The sequence below is a fragment of the Lipotes vexillifer genome, unplaced genomic scaffold (genome assembly GCF_000442215.2).
Source record: "Lipotes vexillifer unplaced genomic scaffold, Lipotes_vexillifer_v1.1 scaffold988, whole genome shotgun sequence".
Taxonomy (NCBI): domain Eukaryota; kingdom Metazoa; phylum Chordata; class Mammalia; order Artiodactyla; family Lipotidae; genus Lipotes; species Lipotes vexillifer.
The window spans coordinates 207978-226283 of NW_006797916.1; the positions used below are offsets into that span (position 1 = coordinate 207978).

Genomic DNA, 18306 nt, shown 5'->3' on the forward strand with positions numbered 1-18306 from the left:
AACAACTTATTAGGGAATATGACACAATTGTAATGGAGCTGATAAACAGACTCTAGACAGAGGTTTTAGGACCGGCTTGCAGACCTGGAGCCACTGCCTCACTGTACCAGGAAAACAGTGATTCCAGAACCAGCCTGGAATCAAGGAACTGCTGCTACTGCCACGGCTGCCAGCTCCCAGGCTTGCTGGGTTCCACTCCAGAAAAGGGTTGCTCTTCCCCCTGCCTCTAGATGTGACCAGACACCGCACTTCCAGGAGCAAACCAGACATCTCCACCCCAGGACTGCATCTTGCAGACCAGGGCCGCCAGAGTCTGAGACAGGTCATTTGTAGCTTTTCAACTCCTGCAATTCAGGAAGGATCTGTAGAAGGACGGAAAGGACAGCGGAGCACCCGTCCGCCACGTGCAACTGCACACAGAAGGCGCCATCCCTTCAAGCCTTGTCGTGGTAACATGAGACGTGCGAGGCGGGGATCTAACTGTTATAACAAGGGCTTGTCCTATGCCCTCTTGGGCGATTTTTCAAAGGGAAATTTCTAAAAGGGATTTTCCTACAGGAGAATCTTACCTGTAGGTGATTTGTGCCTTGGATATCAGGTGTCAGCTCCTTGTAAGCCCAACTCCACCCTATTGCTGTGGCTTAGGCAGGTGATCGGCTCTTAGACGGGGCTTCCAGAAATTGTTCTCATGCCCGTGGGCAGCAGGGCAGACAGAGTGGGGGGTGGGGCAGCCTACAAGGCAGGCTCTTCTCCCCCTTACACGCTCGCTCTCCGGGCTCATGGGCAGGGGGAGGCGGGAGGGACGTCTCTGGGCTTATGTAAGCTGGGCGGGAAACGGGGTCTGGGCCCTCGGTCTCCGCAAGCACGGAGTCGAAGAGCAGCAAGTCGCTGCTGTTCCCATACGGCGCAGGCCCTTTAGACGCGCAAAGCCGCGGGAAGGCTGGGCCCCAGCGAGGCCAGGACGCGCCCCACGCCGCTCTCACTCTCTCTTTTGTTCCTTAAGTTTTTATTTCAGATTTTTAAAGAGACACGGAAAGCTATTTTGCTGCGCTGGATAATCTGAGCGCCATACCAGCGCTGCAGAAGGGGGGTGGCCAGGCGCGGCGGGCTGGACGCGGCAACTCCCGGGACCCCATAGTCTTAGGATCCTGTAGTTTTCAGATCGTGAAGCCCGCGGGTGGGGAAGAAACTGCAAACCAACATCGCTCTGACGCAGCTACATTGTGCGCGGGCCTCTTCCCCCAGCTCTGTCTCCCATCGCTAACTGCGGGGCTGGGAAACGTCCCCCTGGGCCGCCCGGGCCGCACACGCAGCCGCTTGCCCTCGGGTTTCCTAACGCTGTGGGCGCGGCCCGGCCCCGCGGAGCAGCCGAGGCCCAGCCACGCCGGCCCCGAGTTCAACTGCAATAAAAGGGCCCAGCCCGCCCTTGATCACGCGGCTCGCCTGACAGCCCGCTCAGGCCCGGGTCTAATTGAGCCCGGGTCACCTGGGAATAGGTTCAAAGGCATCCAGGCCGTAAACCACCTCCAGGCCCCGAGCCAGAACGGCCTGGCGAACAAAGAGCCCCCCGAACCACTTCAAACGCGCCCGCGCTCGGCGTCCAGATGGCGCGGGGCCGACGTCCCCGGTGTCGCCCGCCGAGGCCGGGCCCCGCTTTGCGGGCGCCCAGCGCAGGGGAGGCCGCGCGGCTCCCCGGACCGCCCTCTGTCCACAGCCGATTTGCGAAGGAGAGGGTGGGCCCCGAGGCTGGGGCCCGGCACTGCGGCCTAGCAGGCGCCCCCGCCCCGCTCCCGCACCCCCGGCGGGGGCCAGGCAGGTGGGCGCGGTGGGCGCCGGGCGCTCCCGCGGAGGCTCGCGGTGGCGCTGAGGTTTTAACGCACTTAGAAGGACGGCCTGCTAAGGCCGTCGGGGCCGGGGCTCCCCAGCAAGTTGGGGTGAGAAACTCCCCCATACAACTGCTGGGCAGAGCAGGCCGCGTCTCCACGGATCCCTGCGTCGCGTGCGTGGAGAGTGGCGTCTCCAAGGGCACCCGCGTGTCCGCACGCCCGCTGTCTGGGCGCCGGGGCTACTGGCCCGCACGTCCCCCACCCCTGGCCGAAAGTGCGGGCCACGGCGCGAACTCGCTGTGCGCCCGGGAGCAAGCAAGGCGCACACTGGCCCGGGCGCCCCCGGCGTCTCCCCGCCGCGTCCTCACCTCCTGGGAGCGCATCCAGGGTAGGACTCGCCACCCGCACCCCTCGCGGCGCGGGAGAGACCCCGCAGCCCGGCGGGTTTCGATCTCCAGTTAAGGAGCAGACAAAGCCGGGTCGGCTGAGCCCAGGGCGCGGCGCGGCCGGAGAGCGGTCAGAGCCCGGGATAGAGGTGCGGGCGGCGCGCGAGGGCCCGGCACTCGCGGGTGCCCGCCGCGGCCGGGGCCTAAGGGGGAGGCAAAACTGAAAGTGCCGCGCCGGGGGGCGGGGGCGGCCAGCGAAGGCCCCAGAACTTGCCCTGCCCCCGGGCGCGGCGGCCAATCAGCGCGCCGCCCTCGCTCCTGACAACTATTTAGCAACCCAGCCCGGCTAGGGTTTCCAAAAAAGTTAGAATAACTTCCTCTCCCGGAGACCTCGGTTTTGCACAAGCCGGCCTTGAAATCAGAGCCTTTCGAGCAGCTCGGGGAGCGTGTGCTCGGCGACCGCGGGCTTGGCCAGCGGCGCGCGCTCGGCGCCCGGCGCCCCCAGCCCCACGCGCGCCGGGCGGGCGCCATGGAGGAGGGCTCCAGCTCGCCCGTGTCCCCCGTGGACAGCCTGGGCACCAGCGAGGAGGAGCTCGAGCGGCAGCCCAAGCGCTTCGGCCGGAAACGGCGCTACAGCAAGAAGTCGAGCGAAGATGGCAGCCCGACCCCCGGCAAGCGCGGCAAGAAGGGCAGCCCGAGCGCGCAGTCCTTCGAGGAGCTGCAGAGCCAGCGCATCCTGGCCAACGTGCGCGAGCGCCAACGCACCCAGTCGCTCAACGAGGCCTTCGCTGCGCTGCGCAAGATCATCCCCACGCTGCCCTCGGACAAGCTCAGCAAGATCCAGACGCTCAAGCTGGCCGCCAGGTACATAGACTTCCTCTACCAGGTCCTGCAGAGCGACGAGATGGACAATAAGATGACCAGCTGCAGCTACGTGGCCCACGAGCGCCTCAGCTACGCTTTCTCCGTGTGGCGCATGGAGGGCGCGTGGTCCATGTCCGCCTCCCACTAGCACCGCGCCACCCACGTCCGGACCGGCGCGCCAGGGTAGGTGCTGCGCGCGCGACGGGCGCCCTCCTCAGCGGGCGGGCCGCGGCGGCGAGGATGGGGTGCGCTTTTCCTCCTAGCAACAGACGGGGGTCGATCGGGAAGCTTCCAGGTGCCGGGGCACCCCTGTGGTTTTGTGCAAGCTCCCAGGCAGGGTGTCAGTCGGGAACGTGCCGACTGGTGACAGTGGTATTTTCCATCCTTGCTTCTGTGGAGGTGGGGGGCCTGTGGGTGAGTGTCGGGGGAGTGGGCATCAGAAAAACTGCCTGGAGCCGGCCGGGGCAGAGATTTGAGGACCAGCTTACCCACTGCGTCCCTCGGAGCGGAGGCCAACCCGGGAAGCTGCCTGGGCCGTGCCGTGCCAGGCTGTGGCTTCGCCCCGTTCCCGGGGAGTGGCAGAGCGCACTCGTGGTGCGTACACCCAGTTCCCCTCGACTGCACTTGCAGGGTGTCCCGGCCCGCGCCTCGGGGACCCGGGGGTCGGCGCCCTGGCCCTCCCGGTGGGCGCAGAGGTGCGGACCGGCGGCGCCTGAGTTTGCCTGGGGAAGGCGGGAGGACGCTGCCCTGTGCTGGCGGCTCCGGGGGCCAGTGCAGCCCGAAAGCCGGGGACCATCCGCGCCCCGAGCGCGGAGGACAGGGCCGAGGCTGAGGCGCGAAGACCGGAGCGCGGACACCGCCGCTGGGAACCCCGGCTGCCCGCAGGCAGGTGGAGTGGACCTCGGAGCTGGGAGCCTCTGGCCCCAGCCTTGAACCTCGAGAGTCTGGGAGGGGGCTCTGCCCGCGCTGCGACCGAGCGTTCGGCCCTGCAGGAGAGCGCGAGGGGTCCAGGCTGGGAAACAGGTTTGCAGGGAAAGGGAGGCGGTGCGACAGGGCCCGTCGCCGGAGAAGGCAAAGGGACACGGCTGCCGAGAGCACTGGAAGTTCTGGATTCCTTTAGTAGAGCGCTCAGGGCGTCCTGCCCCGGCCCCTTTTCACCAGACACCTTAGAAGTCCCTTAGACAATGTCTAACTGCGGAGATGCTGTCCTGTGCTTTCCAGAAGGCTCTGTGACCATGCCTCTCTCAGACGATGGAGTGAAGGGTGCAGGATTTTTGGTGGAGAGAGAGAGCCGGGTTAAAAATTCTTCGTACTTGGTATGTTTTAGTTTCTCGCTCATCTTGCAGTGTTTTTATTCACGTCTCCACTTCACACAGAAGGAATTTAGATTAATCAAGAGCGTGCAGCCGCCTATTCTCCCAAGCATATCCATTTCTTTCCTGTGTGTTTTATAATATCTGCAAATGTTTTTGCTGTGGCTCCGAAAGGCTGATCTAGCACAGGTGGATTTTATTTTATTTTTTTAGTTTTTATTTCTGTGCCACTGAAAATTCTTTTGGTGAAATAGGCCCCTAGGACACTAATCATTTTATAGGCTTTTTAAAAAGAATTTTTAGCAGAGAATAACTTACGGCAGTCTTCTCCTGTCTTTGTCAAAAGCAGATGGAAAGTGTCTCAATCACATATTTTCCTAGGAAAGAAACTTTGGATTGGCCGAGTACTAAAATGCTACAGTGGGATAATACATTAATTCTGGTTTTTGCTGCCTAAATTATGAGCTTCCATTAGTTAATTCCATTTACCCTTTCTACCACGCATAGTTTATAGCACATCTGAAATAAGAACAAACAGATGAGGAACGTCGTCTTTTTAAAACGTACACATATATAGCTTTGTTCAAGGAAAAAGTCAACAGAATTATCATTAAGACTTCCCTCCAGAAAATTATTGAGAACAAAAGCAAGAGGTATTACCTTAATGCAGGATTTTCGTAGGATCTTTTGAAATTCATTTGAAAAGAATCGCATCCCTAAAACAGAGAATCAGACACAGAGCACAGTTCACATTATATAAAAATAAAAGCTGTCACTTATAATGAATAAATGAAAAGCATTAAGAGTTTTCTTGGGGGAAAAGTCCCTGAAATGTAAGAGATAAACATATTCAGCTGGAGAGCAAATGATCTCCATGGGGCCCATTTATTTTTATTTTTCTGTACTTGAATATAACTGACTAGGTCTGATAAACCAGTTTCCTTAGGTGGATAGATACCCATTCTGTACAGAGGAGAAGGGAAATGTGAAAATCTTTGACACACTGATGATCCTGGACGCACCTTGTTTTTACTTATCAGGCATGTTCGACAAACTTTTGTATTCTTTCTGTTTTTAAGCTGTTAGCCTGTATGAGTATAAATACAGTCATACTTGGTTTGATTTCCTGAAAATGTTGCTCCATGGCATTTGCTATTTATTTGTAACATTTTTAAGACGCATTAGGTATATGTATTAGTAAGGAATTTCTAGACCTTTCCATAAATTGTATGTGATTTTAGTGTCTATTGAGAGATATGAGAAAAGCTGTGTCTAGATGAGCAGCAACCACATTAAACGCCGAAATTGTCCCTTGATATAAAGAGAAACACAGGAAAAATCAGAGTACTGCTGGTGCTAATGTCTATCCTGACTCTTTCCTTCGGCCTGGCATTTAAAAATACAAATACACAATAAATCAGGTGTCTTTGGACAGTCAGCAGGGTTCATCTAATCTGAAAATCTCCAAAGGAGCTTTCAGTTTTCTCGTTAAATGCCCGAGTCTTCGGTGCAGGCTTGGCGGGGCACCTGGCTGGAAGGGTGTGGAGAGGTGATGATTACTTATCAGACATTTTTCGTGTTCTCTGCTTTGTGGTTAAAGAAGGTATCTCTCTAACTTCTGCAATCTGCATAGATTTTCAGTAGGTTCCCATCCTCAAAATACTACCTATTTTTCCCTAAGAACTTTTAGTTACTTTGGAGAACAGAGTAGGACCCTCTAACCATCCAATACGTGTAAGCCTTTTCCTCTCTCCTGAAAATTGACTTTTTGGAGGTGTTCGTTAATGGCTAAATTCAGAATGCTAGCTGGTCGTGAAAGAAAATGAATCCCCTATGGTGAATGGAAATGCAGAATCCTAGGAGAGCTTTTGATTGGTCAGGGGAAGAAATAGAATGAATGCCCAGCTACTTGAAATACAAATAATGTTTTGTTATAAAATGCCCACTGAAAAGATCTGATGGAGGGGCTGACCTCTGTTACTTGCTCATTGTTCCCTTAAATATTTGGAGTTACTCTAAATCGTGCAGGAAGCAGGTCTTGCTACCCATCTGGCCAGAGTGGGAGCTGGAGGCTTGGGACTTGGAGAGTGGCTGTTTGAGGTCATTTGAAATGTACTGAGGTTTTCTGAAAGCTGTACTATTTTCAGACAAGTCTTGAACCTGAAAGAATTGAGTTTTCATCCTCCTTGCTTCGCTATATTTTGGATAGACGGCACAGACGCCAGATTCCTTTCGCCTGGTGAAAAGATCATAAAGTAAACTCTTTCTGAGCAGATCACTGTAACTCATAACTGTAGTTTAAATCTGGGCTTTGAAAAAAAAACAAATATTTTAATAGGCCAGTTTTAAAGGCTGAACTTTTATGACAGGTTTTAAGCTTAGTATTTATATTAACCTACTCTCATTGGTGTCTTTAAAAACCCTGTGAATGTATGCTGGAAAGTCTGTTTATGTTTGTGTCTTGTCCTGGGAAAGGATAAATGTGCTGCAGAAAGCAAACCAAATACAAAGCTTTCTGCTAGCAAAGAATTCACGGATGAGGCAATAAAATTCAAAGAAGAGATGAATACGTTAGTGTAGCCAAGAAGCAAAGCCATAAAGAAGGCATAGAATCTAAGAGATACAGACATGGATGCATTCAAAGGTAAAGCCAAGATGAAACACTAAAAGCAGAAAATGCTTAAAAACATATTTCACCTGGTCACCTGAGTCTACACGTGTGATAAAACTGTATAGAATGAAACACTCACACACACACACACATACACACACATACGGCTGCGTGTAAAACTGGCGACATCTGAATAAGGTCTGGAGAGTGTATCAATGTGAGTTTCCTGGTTGTGATATTGTATTATAGTTTTTTGAGGTGTTACCATTGGGGGAAACCCGAGTGAAGAGTGTAAGGGAATCTCTGTGTACTGTTCTTTACAACTTTCTGTGACTCTACCATTATCTCAAAATAAAAAGTTTGAAAGAAAAGATATTTCACAGGAATTTTTAAAATTTCTGTATTCAAATGAGCAAATTATATAAGGAATGATTATGCCTATCTCAGAGTAATAAACCCCCAAAAATGTGCTTTGAGCAAAAATCCACATTTTTCCCTGATATCATTTGCATTATTGCACTTTTCAGAATATTAGGAATTTCTCATATTCGCAATATATAATGAATTAGAAGTGGTTCCTTTTAATTCTAAAACAAAGAGTAGAATCCCAGAAATCTAGAGGATAAATACCAATCAATACATTTATCCCTTTGCTAATAACGAATATATTTTTCAAAGGAATTTTAGGAAATATTCACCTGAAACTGATACAACATTTGCTTTTAGGATACTAAGTCTATATTGATTTACATATCCCCCCCACACACTATTCTGAAGCCGATGATTTATCAAAATTATTCATCCAAGAAGTGTAGAGATTGAAGTCTTAGTACACAGTTGGGGGGTGGGGAGAGAGACAGAGAGACACAGAGAGAGAGACAGAGAGACACAGGGAGAGAGACAGAGAGACACACAGAGAGAGAGAGAGAGACTGACAGAGATATCAAATCGTAAACTGAGTCATGGTTATTTTAAATTAATATTTGTTTGTCTTTAATAGGAAGACACAAAATTTTGTGTTTGGGTAAGTCTTTGACCGCAATTTAGTTATATTAAATGTGCCTTAATTTGATGTTTATTTTGGAGTGAGATACAGTGACATTAACGCTGCGATTTCCACATGCTGATGTCAGCTAAGGCATGCTGGGATTTTTCTTCAGTGATTGCTAACAGTTGTCATGCTAAAAGGAGACTCGAATCAGAAACTGGAAAAGCCAGCCCGTAACTTTATTCCGACCTGAGAAATGTTTCGTGGTTACTTGAAAATAGAGTCATTTTGAATCAAAACAATGTCTTACGTGCTTTGAAATCTGTATTATTTTATCTACAACTCTCTTGTTTAGAATAACGTGATCCTGTGATTATGTGTAAGAGGGAACATGATTGAGAGAGCGAGGCGTGGTGTCTGTGGAGGCTGTTACTGTTCAGTTTCTTCCCATAATATCGTTTTCCTCTGTTATTTGATCAGGGAAAGATTTAGATGACCCAGCTTCTCGTGATGTCTCCTGTAGAATGGTAATTTTACTTCTCACATCCTAAGAGCAATGCCTCTAAAATTGGGCACATCCCTCCTTTCTTTAGACCAGAATTTCCCCATCAGTTGAATGAAGGACAGGGTTGAGCCCAACGAGCTTTAAGTTATCAAGATCGGTTATTCTGAAAAATACTCCTCCTTTCTTTTTAGCTCATGTTCGACCTTAAAAATAGCCACCTGCATCTTTGGGGGGAAATGGTAAATTATGTTGTCTGCCATTAGATTTCTCTTCCTTGCTGTTTGCGATAGAGGGTTCACATTTGTTCTTCCGGACGTGCAGTTCTGGTGTGTGACTGATGGGAAAGATTTGGGCAAAAACCCTAATTTTATTAACACTGCGATAGAGACCAAACATCCAACCCCAACCCCAGGGCTGAGGTTTGTGCTGGGGTCACAGCCAGGGCCTCTCCGGAGCGTCAGGGAGAGCAACTCAGAAGGGAAACCGGTGGTGGGTGTTTAGCCTTGTGCCTGGGGAGGGGAGGTGTGGGGATCCTTTGTCCGACTCCCCATGGAGAACAGATGCCCCAACTTCTGTTGTTCATGCTGTTTTTCTATTGCTGCACAAATGAAATACCACACTGGCCTTTCTGTTCAGTTCTCTCTGAGTATGTCCGTCTTCTTAGAGATTCAAGAGATTTTTGCCTGCTCCAGAGACAAGCGAGGGCTCCTTGAGGAACAGCTTGTAAAATAAACAAACTCCCTGAAAGAAAACACAGGCCAACAGTTTCTAGTCTCTGCCTCTGCGGCCGTGGTGGATTTCTGTGTGTGTTCGACTTTGATTTAACATTCTGGAAGTCAGAATGCAAGCGGGCAGCATGTTCTTTCAATCACGAGATCTAGAAATGAACATTGAGCTGCTATTTCCTTTCATTAATCTCGGCTCTTTAAGTAGATTTGTTTGCAGGGAGTGTAGTGGGATCAGAAGTCAAAAGCCATTTGCCTTGACTTTCTGGCCCTGTGGGCGCGAAAGTGCCTGCTACCTAGTCGTCTGCTTCCATAACTCAGACTTTTAACTCGGGAAGAGTAACAGGGAAAGCTGGCCTGCAGGGTTGGGAAGACCTGTACTTACTGGGTCACTTCCGGAAGGCTGTGTACATTGAAAATCCCATTCCTAATGAGATTGCCTTGATCAATACACAGGTGCTTATCATTTCTTTGGGAAATGCCTAAAATTACTGCAAATTGGAGAGGAAAGGAGGGGGGAAAGGGCTTTATTTTCTTTCTCGAGTTGAGAGCGTCGCCACGTCTCTATTCATGTAATTGGGTTTGACTGATGAACAACATCCTCACTGAAGATTAATTTTCCTGAGTTTAAATCATCCCAAATTGCCTACTACGTATACATTGGGTCGTAACTAATCAAAGTCTTCAGAATACACATGGCCACCTTGTTGTCGTTTTTCATGATATCTGTATACGTCGGCGGGAACCTAAGAAAGATTTGATCCTTCGTGCATTTTTTCTGGCTGGTGAGCCTTTCTTCCTCAGCTCCTTCCCCGCCTGGACCCTACAACCCTGCATCCTCTCTGGTGCTTATTCTTTAGCTGAGATCTATCATGATTAATAACTGAAGTCCACGAAAGCTTTCATATCATAGTAAGTGATAAAGGATGAACAAAAAGCCCATCATCAGGCCTCAACAGCAGCACAAACAGGCATGGGGAATAAACACCCCGTCTCAGGTTCTCTGAGTAGAGCAGTCCTGGGTGTTCTGGAAATTCAGTGCAGCTCAGTAATAGATGTGCAGCCAGACCCCCCGCCCCCCAAACTGTGTGCTGGGTGACTCCCTCTCCTTAGTTGGCTATCGTGACTCTTCTCTAAGAAAATTGTTCCACTGACACTAGAACAAAAGTGCCCCTAATGGATATCTGTACCCTAGAAAGCCTGGTGTGTCCTTCCGGGCTGATAGTTCATGGTGTCCGTGGTGGGGCTGCACGGGATCTCCACGCACACCCCTCTTGTGTAAAGAGTCCACACAGTCAAGTATTTTAAGGGCAGAATTAACTCAAGGCTATTTTGCCGGATGTTAAATTATTGCCGCTTCCGGAACTCTCTTTTAGACGAGTTTTTGAGGATAGAGATTTTCTTTTAATTAAACAATAAGCAAAAAGCGTGGACTGTGATATATTTATCTGCTCGTTTCAAAGATCACTATTATGCGACATCCACTTTTGTTTTATTACATTTCAAAAATGAACGATTTCACATAATTTCACTGTTGAGTAAATTTAATCTTCTTATGCATCTCCAGCGATTCTGGAAACATGAATCTATCATTTATGATTTATATTTGACAAAGGTAACTTTTTCAGGAATGGCAAAGTAAAAGAGAAAGTGGAGACCTGAACGGGAAAAGTGATGTGTGGAGAATTTCACACGGAATAGGGCGATTGAGGGGATCGGGGCCCCTGAATAAGGAAACAGAAGGATCAGGTGTGTGTGCGGGCGCGGACCTCCCTCTGCTGGTCCCTGGAGACCCATCGCGTCTCCCCAGGGGTCCCTGAGAAACCTATAAGACAGTGGTTTATCAGAACAAATACCCTCCCGGCCTTCCCAGAAAAGGGACACTTTGTAAAATCCAGTAGGGCTGCCTCAACGCTGCTGTGATGATGCCCCAGGCGGGAGGCTGCGGGGCTGCATGACTTAACAAGGACCTGCAGAGCCTTCACCTGCCACCTGCTCCGGGGCATCAGCGTCACCCCGAGTGGGCCATCCCAGACGTCCCACAGGTGGCGCCCGACTTGCAGGACCCTGCCAGAGTCAGCGGGTGCCCCAGGTGCCAGAGAAAGCAGAGGTCCCAGAGAGCTCGGTGGCTGAGGTGAGCACCCTGCATAGGCGAGGGGAGCCCAGGAGGCGGGTGCTCAGCTGGGCCGGACGCCTCGGAGCTGCTGCTGATCTGCCCTCAGGTCATGCGGACAAACGGCTGAGCGTCAGCCAGCGTGGCTCAGCCTTTGCCAGGGTTAACGAGAAGATGTGGGAACTCAGCACTGGTTTCCTCCTCCTATAGATAATCCCACTGTCAAATTTCACTTTGAAGCTTTCGCTCGTCCAAAGACAGCAGACTTCCAGGAGATGACACCCGCCCACCACTGAGGTTCACAGGGGAAACAGAACGCGCCTGGCTTTGCTGAGAGAAGCCAGCTCACCATGCTGGCCATCTTGTGAAGCATCCTTCTGCTGGAGCCTCCGAGTTCTCTGAATGGTGATAAAGCGTTACTTGCACAGATGACAGATCTCATCCTCCTGGCTCGTTCCTCAGAAGCGTGTCAATGTGCAGATTTTATGAAGCAAGCTCCTGGATAGTCAGCTTGTGTTGTGTATTTTTTGAAAGTTACAGCAAGTATCATTCAATGTTAATTACATAATTTCACTTTTGCTAACCAGAAAGAGGCAAAGGGGAAGTGAGGACACAAAGAGCAAAGCTGGTGTGTTCTGGCTTCTGGCACCCACCGTGCTCTCTCCTGCTTGACTCTTCACAATGTGAATTCTGGAGGTTTTAAATGTTCGCGACTATATGTTGTCAACGAGCCTCTCCCCAATGGATTTTGCTCTTCAGTGAAATCACCCTTTCCAGAGCAAATCATATGCATTTCTTTCCCTTAGTGAATTTCTCTGACATGGTATTTTTCTATTAGGGGAAATTTTAATTAGACCAAAGCAAAGGCGGTTGCTCTTGTAGGGGCAGGCTAGGTCCCCAAGTGAATCTGTTGGAAAAAACCCATTGTCTTGGGTCCAGGTGATTGAGAATCCAAACAGGACTTTTCCTGAATTTGAACATGCAGTGGACATCAATTTCCTGCTCTCAGGCCTGCATTTTTGGGCTGAGGTGTGTCGTAACTTCGCTGGAACTCAGTTTTCCTGCCGTGCAAAATGATGGGTTAAGTTTCTCACAGTCTTGCGGTTATCCAAATTCCAAGAGCCAGTAGGACCCAGCCATTCCCTCCTGGGTATGTACACCAAAGAATTGAAAGCAGGTGTTCATACAAAAGTGCACACTCATGTTCATAACAGTGCTATGTACAATAGCCAAAGGTGAAAACAATACAGGTGTCCATCAGCTGAGGAAGGGGTCAGTACAGTGCGGTCTCTCTATGCAGTGGAGAACTACTCAGCCAGAGGGCATGATGTTGTGGCTCACGCTGCAGTGTGGGTGAATCTTGAAAACATTACGCTGAGTTAAAGTCAGACACAAAAGACCAGATAGTGTACGATTCCATTGACATGAGATATCCAGAATAGGCGAAAGTAGATTCGTGGTTGCCAGGGGCTGGCGGGGAGGGAGAACGGGACAGAATTGCTTAATGGGTGTGGGATTTCTGTTTGGGGTGATGAAAAAGGTCTGGAACTAGATAGCGATGATGTTTGCACAACAGTGTAAAATTCTCCTGAATTGTATACTTTAAAATGGTTAAAATGATAAATTGTGTATTTTACCAGCAAAAAAAAAAAAAAAAAAAAGTCCTGAGTCAGACTGTGGGCCTCTCTGGTGACTTGATGGGACTTGGGGGGGGGAGGTGTGCTAGACCTTTACCTTTTCTCCACTTTCCAGAGATGTAATCCAGCTTATCCACTTGATTCAGTGCTTATCAGATGCTTTTCATCTAGTCAAGTTGTGTTGCCTAAAAGCATTTTCCTTTTGAAATCTCTTTCCTAATGTGTTCATAAAAAAAGTCCCTCAAACAATTCTGATAACACACTTAGCGGCCTGTTGATTGTACCTCTGGAAGCCTCTCCACAGTGGACTGGGGGACGGCGGGGAGGGGCGCAGGGGCGGGAGTGGCCCCAAGGTTCTACACTGCCGGCCATCGACCCAACAGACAAGATGGGGAGCATCTTCCACACCTGTTGCAGGGGTGGCCCAGGAGCATTTGGACCCATCGCGTCCAGCAATGGGCTCCCTAAAGCCCAGGGCCTGCCCACGAGTGAGCCGATCTCAATCTGGTTCGCAGGCTCAGAGACCCTCAAAGGGGATGCTGTGGCCACCCCGAGCTGGTGATTCCTGAGAAGGGGGGCCTCTGGCCCTGCCCTGCTCTTTTGGGTAAATCCCTCTCTTTCTCCAGTGCTGCCTTCTAAGGGCTGGGACCCTAGCCCAGTGCAGAGTGGACATGTGACCAGCATGGTGGGGCCTGCCCCCAGAGAGAGGGACATGGGGAAAGGGGTGGCACGCCATCATTCGGGGCCAGTTGGGTGGTTTTTTCTCCTTTGATCTTTTTTCTCTCCTTCCCCACTGCTGAGTTAACTCCTTGCCTGCTTCCTGAGCCGCTGTGCCCCAGAGACCCACCAAGGGAGACGGGTGGGAGACTGCTTCCTCCGCCGTGATTCAGTTCTGTTTCTAAAAACACCATCACCTTCATGGTGTCATGCAGTCAGCACTTTGAGACACTTGCAGAAACCCCAGAGGTAGTGTTGGGCTCATGGACTGTGTTTTGAGAATCAGACAGGAGGGCTCAGGAGAACACGAAGCAGGTCCGAAAGAATCTCACCAGGAGGGGTGAGTGGCTGAAAGCAAATTTGCTGCTGCAGTTCGCCCCTTCCTGGTCCTCTGTGCACCCCTCCCCCCAAAAGAAAATCACCAGGGAGGGAAGAAGAGAGGCAGACAGATTCCCTCAAGCCGCTGAGAGAGAGAACTCAGACTGAGGCAGGAGGACAGGACTCAGGTTGCCTGCCGGCCCCCTAGTTAAGTTGTGTCGCCGCCTGACAAGAACCCGGGTCACCCCCGCAAGCCAGACACATCTTGTCCCGGGGCCCCGATGCATCAATGCCACGTGGTTCCTCCTGCAGCTGCGAGGACGAAGCCCAGGTGCAGAGGGGATGCTCTTTGATTCACGAGTGCAGCCCAGCGCTACTGTACCTGGGGACACTCTCCAGCCACCTCTGCTCTGAGTAACTGAACCGGGGCCTCACGATATCCCGCTGGGTGCCACACACTGTGGACACTGGACCAGCACCCAGGGTAGGGCAGTGTCACGTTGGGTGGGTGGGCTCCATCCTTCCTGCAGCTGGTTTTCATTATAACCGTCCGGGTGACGGGAACTAAGTCGGCACCCTTGGGCGCACACACACAGGGTGCCCCCTCCCACCTACCCCGTCTTTCTCACTGTCCCTGCAGCCAGTCGGGTGTCACAATGTCCACCCACCCAACCTCTCCATGAAAACATCGGCCGTCAAAGCTAATAGAAAATCAGGCCTCCTGGTGAATCCTGGCGGACAAAAGGAATGTCGTTTTGTCCCGTCAAGGTCCAGAGCTCTGTCCGGCGGGGATCACCGACACGTGTGTCCACCCCCAGCCCACCGGGTGGGGCGCAGCAGGGGCGCCGCAGAGCCTGACAGTGGACACGGAGGGGACGGAAATGACGGTGCTGATGTGGAGCCTTCACTGCCCTGGCCCCTGTGGCTGGTCATTTGAGGAACAGCAGACGCAAGTCACAAAGAAAAGAAATAACTGCAGCTCAATTAAAAAAATGAAACTTCCAAATACCAAAAAACTAGGATATCCAGAATTTTCAAATGAACTGGGAAAGAAATATTTACACCGTGTTTTATAATGGATCAATATTCTTATGAGACAAAGAGCCCTTAAAAATCTCTAAGAGGAAAGACGATCACCCAGTAGAAAATAAGGGCAAAATATATGAACTTACAAAAGAAGAAAATCAGTTGGTCAATACACATATAAAAGTGTTGAACTTCAATGGTAGCCAAGAAATTCAAAATAAAACAGGAGGATACTATTTTTTTACTAAAGTGGAAAATATAGAGAGATAATGATAATTCCCATTATTGAGGAAAGGGTGAGGAACCAGGGGCCTCTTGTCCCTGCCCGGGACAAGATACATTGTAAAATCTTTCTAAAGAGGTTTTGACAGTAGGTAAAAAAAAAGATTGAAAAATTGGAAATAGGCTTGGATGGAGCAAATGCACTTCTAGGAGTTATCTTTTGAGTGAATCACGGTGGCTCTGCCTAGCAGCAGACACATTCATATCAGCTTCGTTAATATGAGGGAAATGTTTAAAATGTCCTGAATGAATTGCTTGAATAAACTGTGCGGTTTAGCCATATTCTGGAACACTATACCGTCAGCAGATTTGGTATTGTAAGCAAATATTTAATAATGTGAGGGAAACGGTTATACAGTGGAACAGAACATATGATCCCAGGTTGAAAATTCAGGGTGTGCTTGCGTGGGTATGTTCGTCCAGAGAGAGGGAAAGGTAAGGACACATGTCTCTAGACCAGAATGTTAGTGGGAAATCTTCCTTTTCCTTCTTATTTTTATTGCTTTTCTTTATTTTCCAAATTTCCCGCAAATGCCATGTATCACTTACGCAGTTTGAGAAAACCAACCGGGACTTTTGAGAGGGAGGGTGGAAGGCTCTTACCAAGCATCCCTTCCTCTGGACTCTGGTTAACCCTCCTACCCCCAGGCCCATGCTGGTAAAGCAGGGCTCCTGCAAGACAGCCTTCTGCCCTCCTGCAGATCCGCCCTCGCTGGAACTTTCACTCCATGTCACAACTTTGGTTCCTACTGAAGTAACATGTGAAGTATATTTTTTTTGGTATCCTCTGTAATCCACCGTCACTACCCTGTCCCCTGTCCACCGTTTTCTCAGAGTGCCTTTAATGCTGGGATCATTTGATGTCTTCTTCCAGAACCCATCAACTTGGCCCAGCTGGGCTCCCTGCCGGGACCCCAGGCCAGATTCTTCTGGCGGGGGCGGGGCAGGGGGGGACCATGTACCTTGCTGCTTTCTGCCCTTATCTCCCGGGCAGATCGGCATAAGCGCTTAATTACAGGAATTAGCTCATACTCTTCCCCTGTGGTCACCCCGCCCTCGGTTTGGTTTCAGCATCCTCCTTTGTCTTTCTTTTCGTATTCTTCTCTCTATATTTGGGGATAAATGCTCTTAATCATAAACCACTTCAGATTTGTGGGAGCAAGTGGAGAAAATACAGTGAACTGACTGTCCCCTGAATCCAGACTGAGAGGAGCCCCAAGAGGGAAGCCTCCTTAGCTTTTGGAGGCGCTCGTGCCCACCAGTCACTGGAATCCAAGGTTCAAATCAGTCACCCCCGGCTCCTGGCCTTCGGGCACGAACGGCACACGTTCAGGACTGAAGGAGGAGCTGGCGGTGCCGGTGGGTTTACGCCCCCTCCCATCCTGACAAGTCAGGTTCTCTAGAAGCCTGGACCCGGGTGGTTTGCAGCCTCACCTACTATGTGAATCACACCTGCACCTCCCAGCCTAGTGTCCCTGGGCTGAGCCCCCTGCTCTGAGTCTCACATTTCCTTTCCAGTTCTAAACCATAATCTAATTTGCTCTGAGGCTGTCTTCTTTCACACCCTGGGCTGCGTCGGATGCAGGCTTCTGGCACGTTCTGGGACCACCCTTGCCAGATGGCCAAATCCTTTTCAGAAAGACGACTGAAATGTTTGTAAGTTTCCATCACGCCGGGTTAAGTGGCTCTGAGGTCTCCAGGAGGGAAAGCCCTGGGCAGGCACTTTCCTCCAGGCTGTCTGTCCTCTGCAGCACTCCTGTGAGCACACGGATGCAGTGAGCTGTGCTTGAATTCTCAATCCGAAACCACAGTTGCCTTTGCTGTAGAGACATAAAGAAACCAGGAGGTTAACGGCCGGGTTAGTCCCCGCCGTGGGCCTCCTGCATGAATCAGAGCCGACGGGGAGCATGAGTGAGTCAGAGCGATGGCTTTTTGTCTTCTGGCGGCGCAAATAAACAGAGCAGGAAGGCCGAGTGGGGCGCCAGGAGCACAGGGCAGGAGGCAGCGCCCTGCCCCCGACGGTCAACCTGGGCCAGGGGAACAGGGGCGCAGGAGGTCGGGACCCAGGCCGGGGCCTAGACCAGGTGGGACCTGGGCAGGGAAGCTGGTGCCGTGGGGCACAGCCGGGCCGAGACGGGTCTGGGGGAGGCGGGTGCAGGCCTTGGCTGCTTTGCAGAGACATGGAGCCAGGGTCGCCCCTGCCTGGGGCCCACCCGCCCCTTGGTGCACCCTGCCCAGCCTGCACAGGCATAGGAGGGACCCTGTTCCATGCCCTGCGCTCGGCCCCTTCTGAAGTGCCCGTTGGGCACCTCCCCTCAAGCAGCCCCCTTCTCTGAGCTCCTGTGTGCCAAGGAAGGGGGTTTGTGAAGCCTGCCAGGTGCAGCTGGGTGGCACCAAGGTTTGGGGGTGGCTCGGAGGGGTGCCTCCCACCGCAGGCCTGGCCGCGTGGTGATGTGAGGGGCCTCCTCTCTCCCCCTAGACTGGTACTAAGGGAGGAGCCACGCTGCCCCAGAGAAGCTCAGGGAGCAAAGGAAGACTAGTGAGGGTGCTCGCTGAGGCTGTGATGAGGAGCGTTTAGGGGTCCCGGCACTTGGCACGTAGAGTTACTTTAATCCTGAAAATGGCCCAGTGAGGTGTGTGCTCTTACTCCCAACGCCCAGATGGGGAAACTGAGGGGCCTTAGCTGAGGCCATCTAGCTGCAGAGGGCGGAGCCAGGAAGTGCACGCAGGTGGTCTGAAACGTGAGACGCCCCCTTGACGTCAGGTGTGGCCCAGCTCCTGTTCCTGGGATGGGTGGTCACACTGGCGATCTCTATTTCAGACGAGATGGGGACCCCCGCATGCCGTTCCCTGGGGAGAGAGCAAGGGCTGGGCCTGGATGCTAGCTGCGCACCGGTGGCATTTCCTCCGCCCTTGCCCACTGCCTGCGGGAGCCCATGCAGCTCTCTGCCCGGGGGTGGGGGTGGGAGTAGGGGTGGTGGGGGGTGGGGGTAGG

The 18306-nt window shown here is 51.5% G+C and overlaps 1 protein-coding gene and 1 pseudogene across 1 annotated transcript in view; one reads left to right on the forward strand and one right to left on the reverse strand.

Annotated features, from left to right (window-relative positions):
- Positions 1-1332: 1332 nt before the first annotated feature.
- On the reverse strand, positions 1333-2743 carry LOC103086327 (collagen alpha-1(III) chain pseudogene; annotated as a pseudogene).
- Positions 2565-18306, forward strand: part of TWIST2 (twist family bHLH transcription factor 2) — a 50243-nt gene continuing 34501 nt past the window's right edge. Inside the window, exon 1 of the mRNA XM_007469940.1 lies at positions 2565-3259. Coding sequence (XP_007470002.1) covers positions 2742-3224 — 483 coding nt within the window. The 5' untranslated portion in view covers positions 2565-2741 and the 3' untranslated portion in view covers positions 3225-3259. The remainder of the gene's footprint in view (positions 3260-18306) is intronic.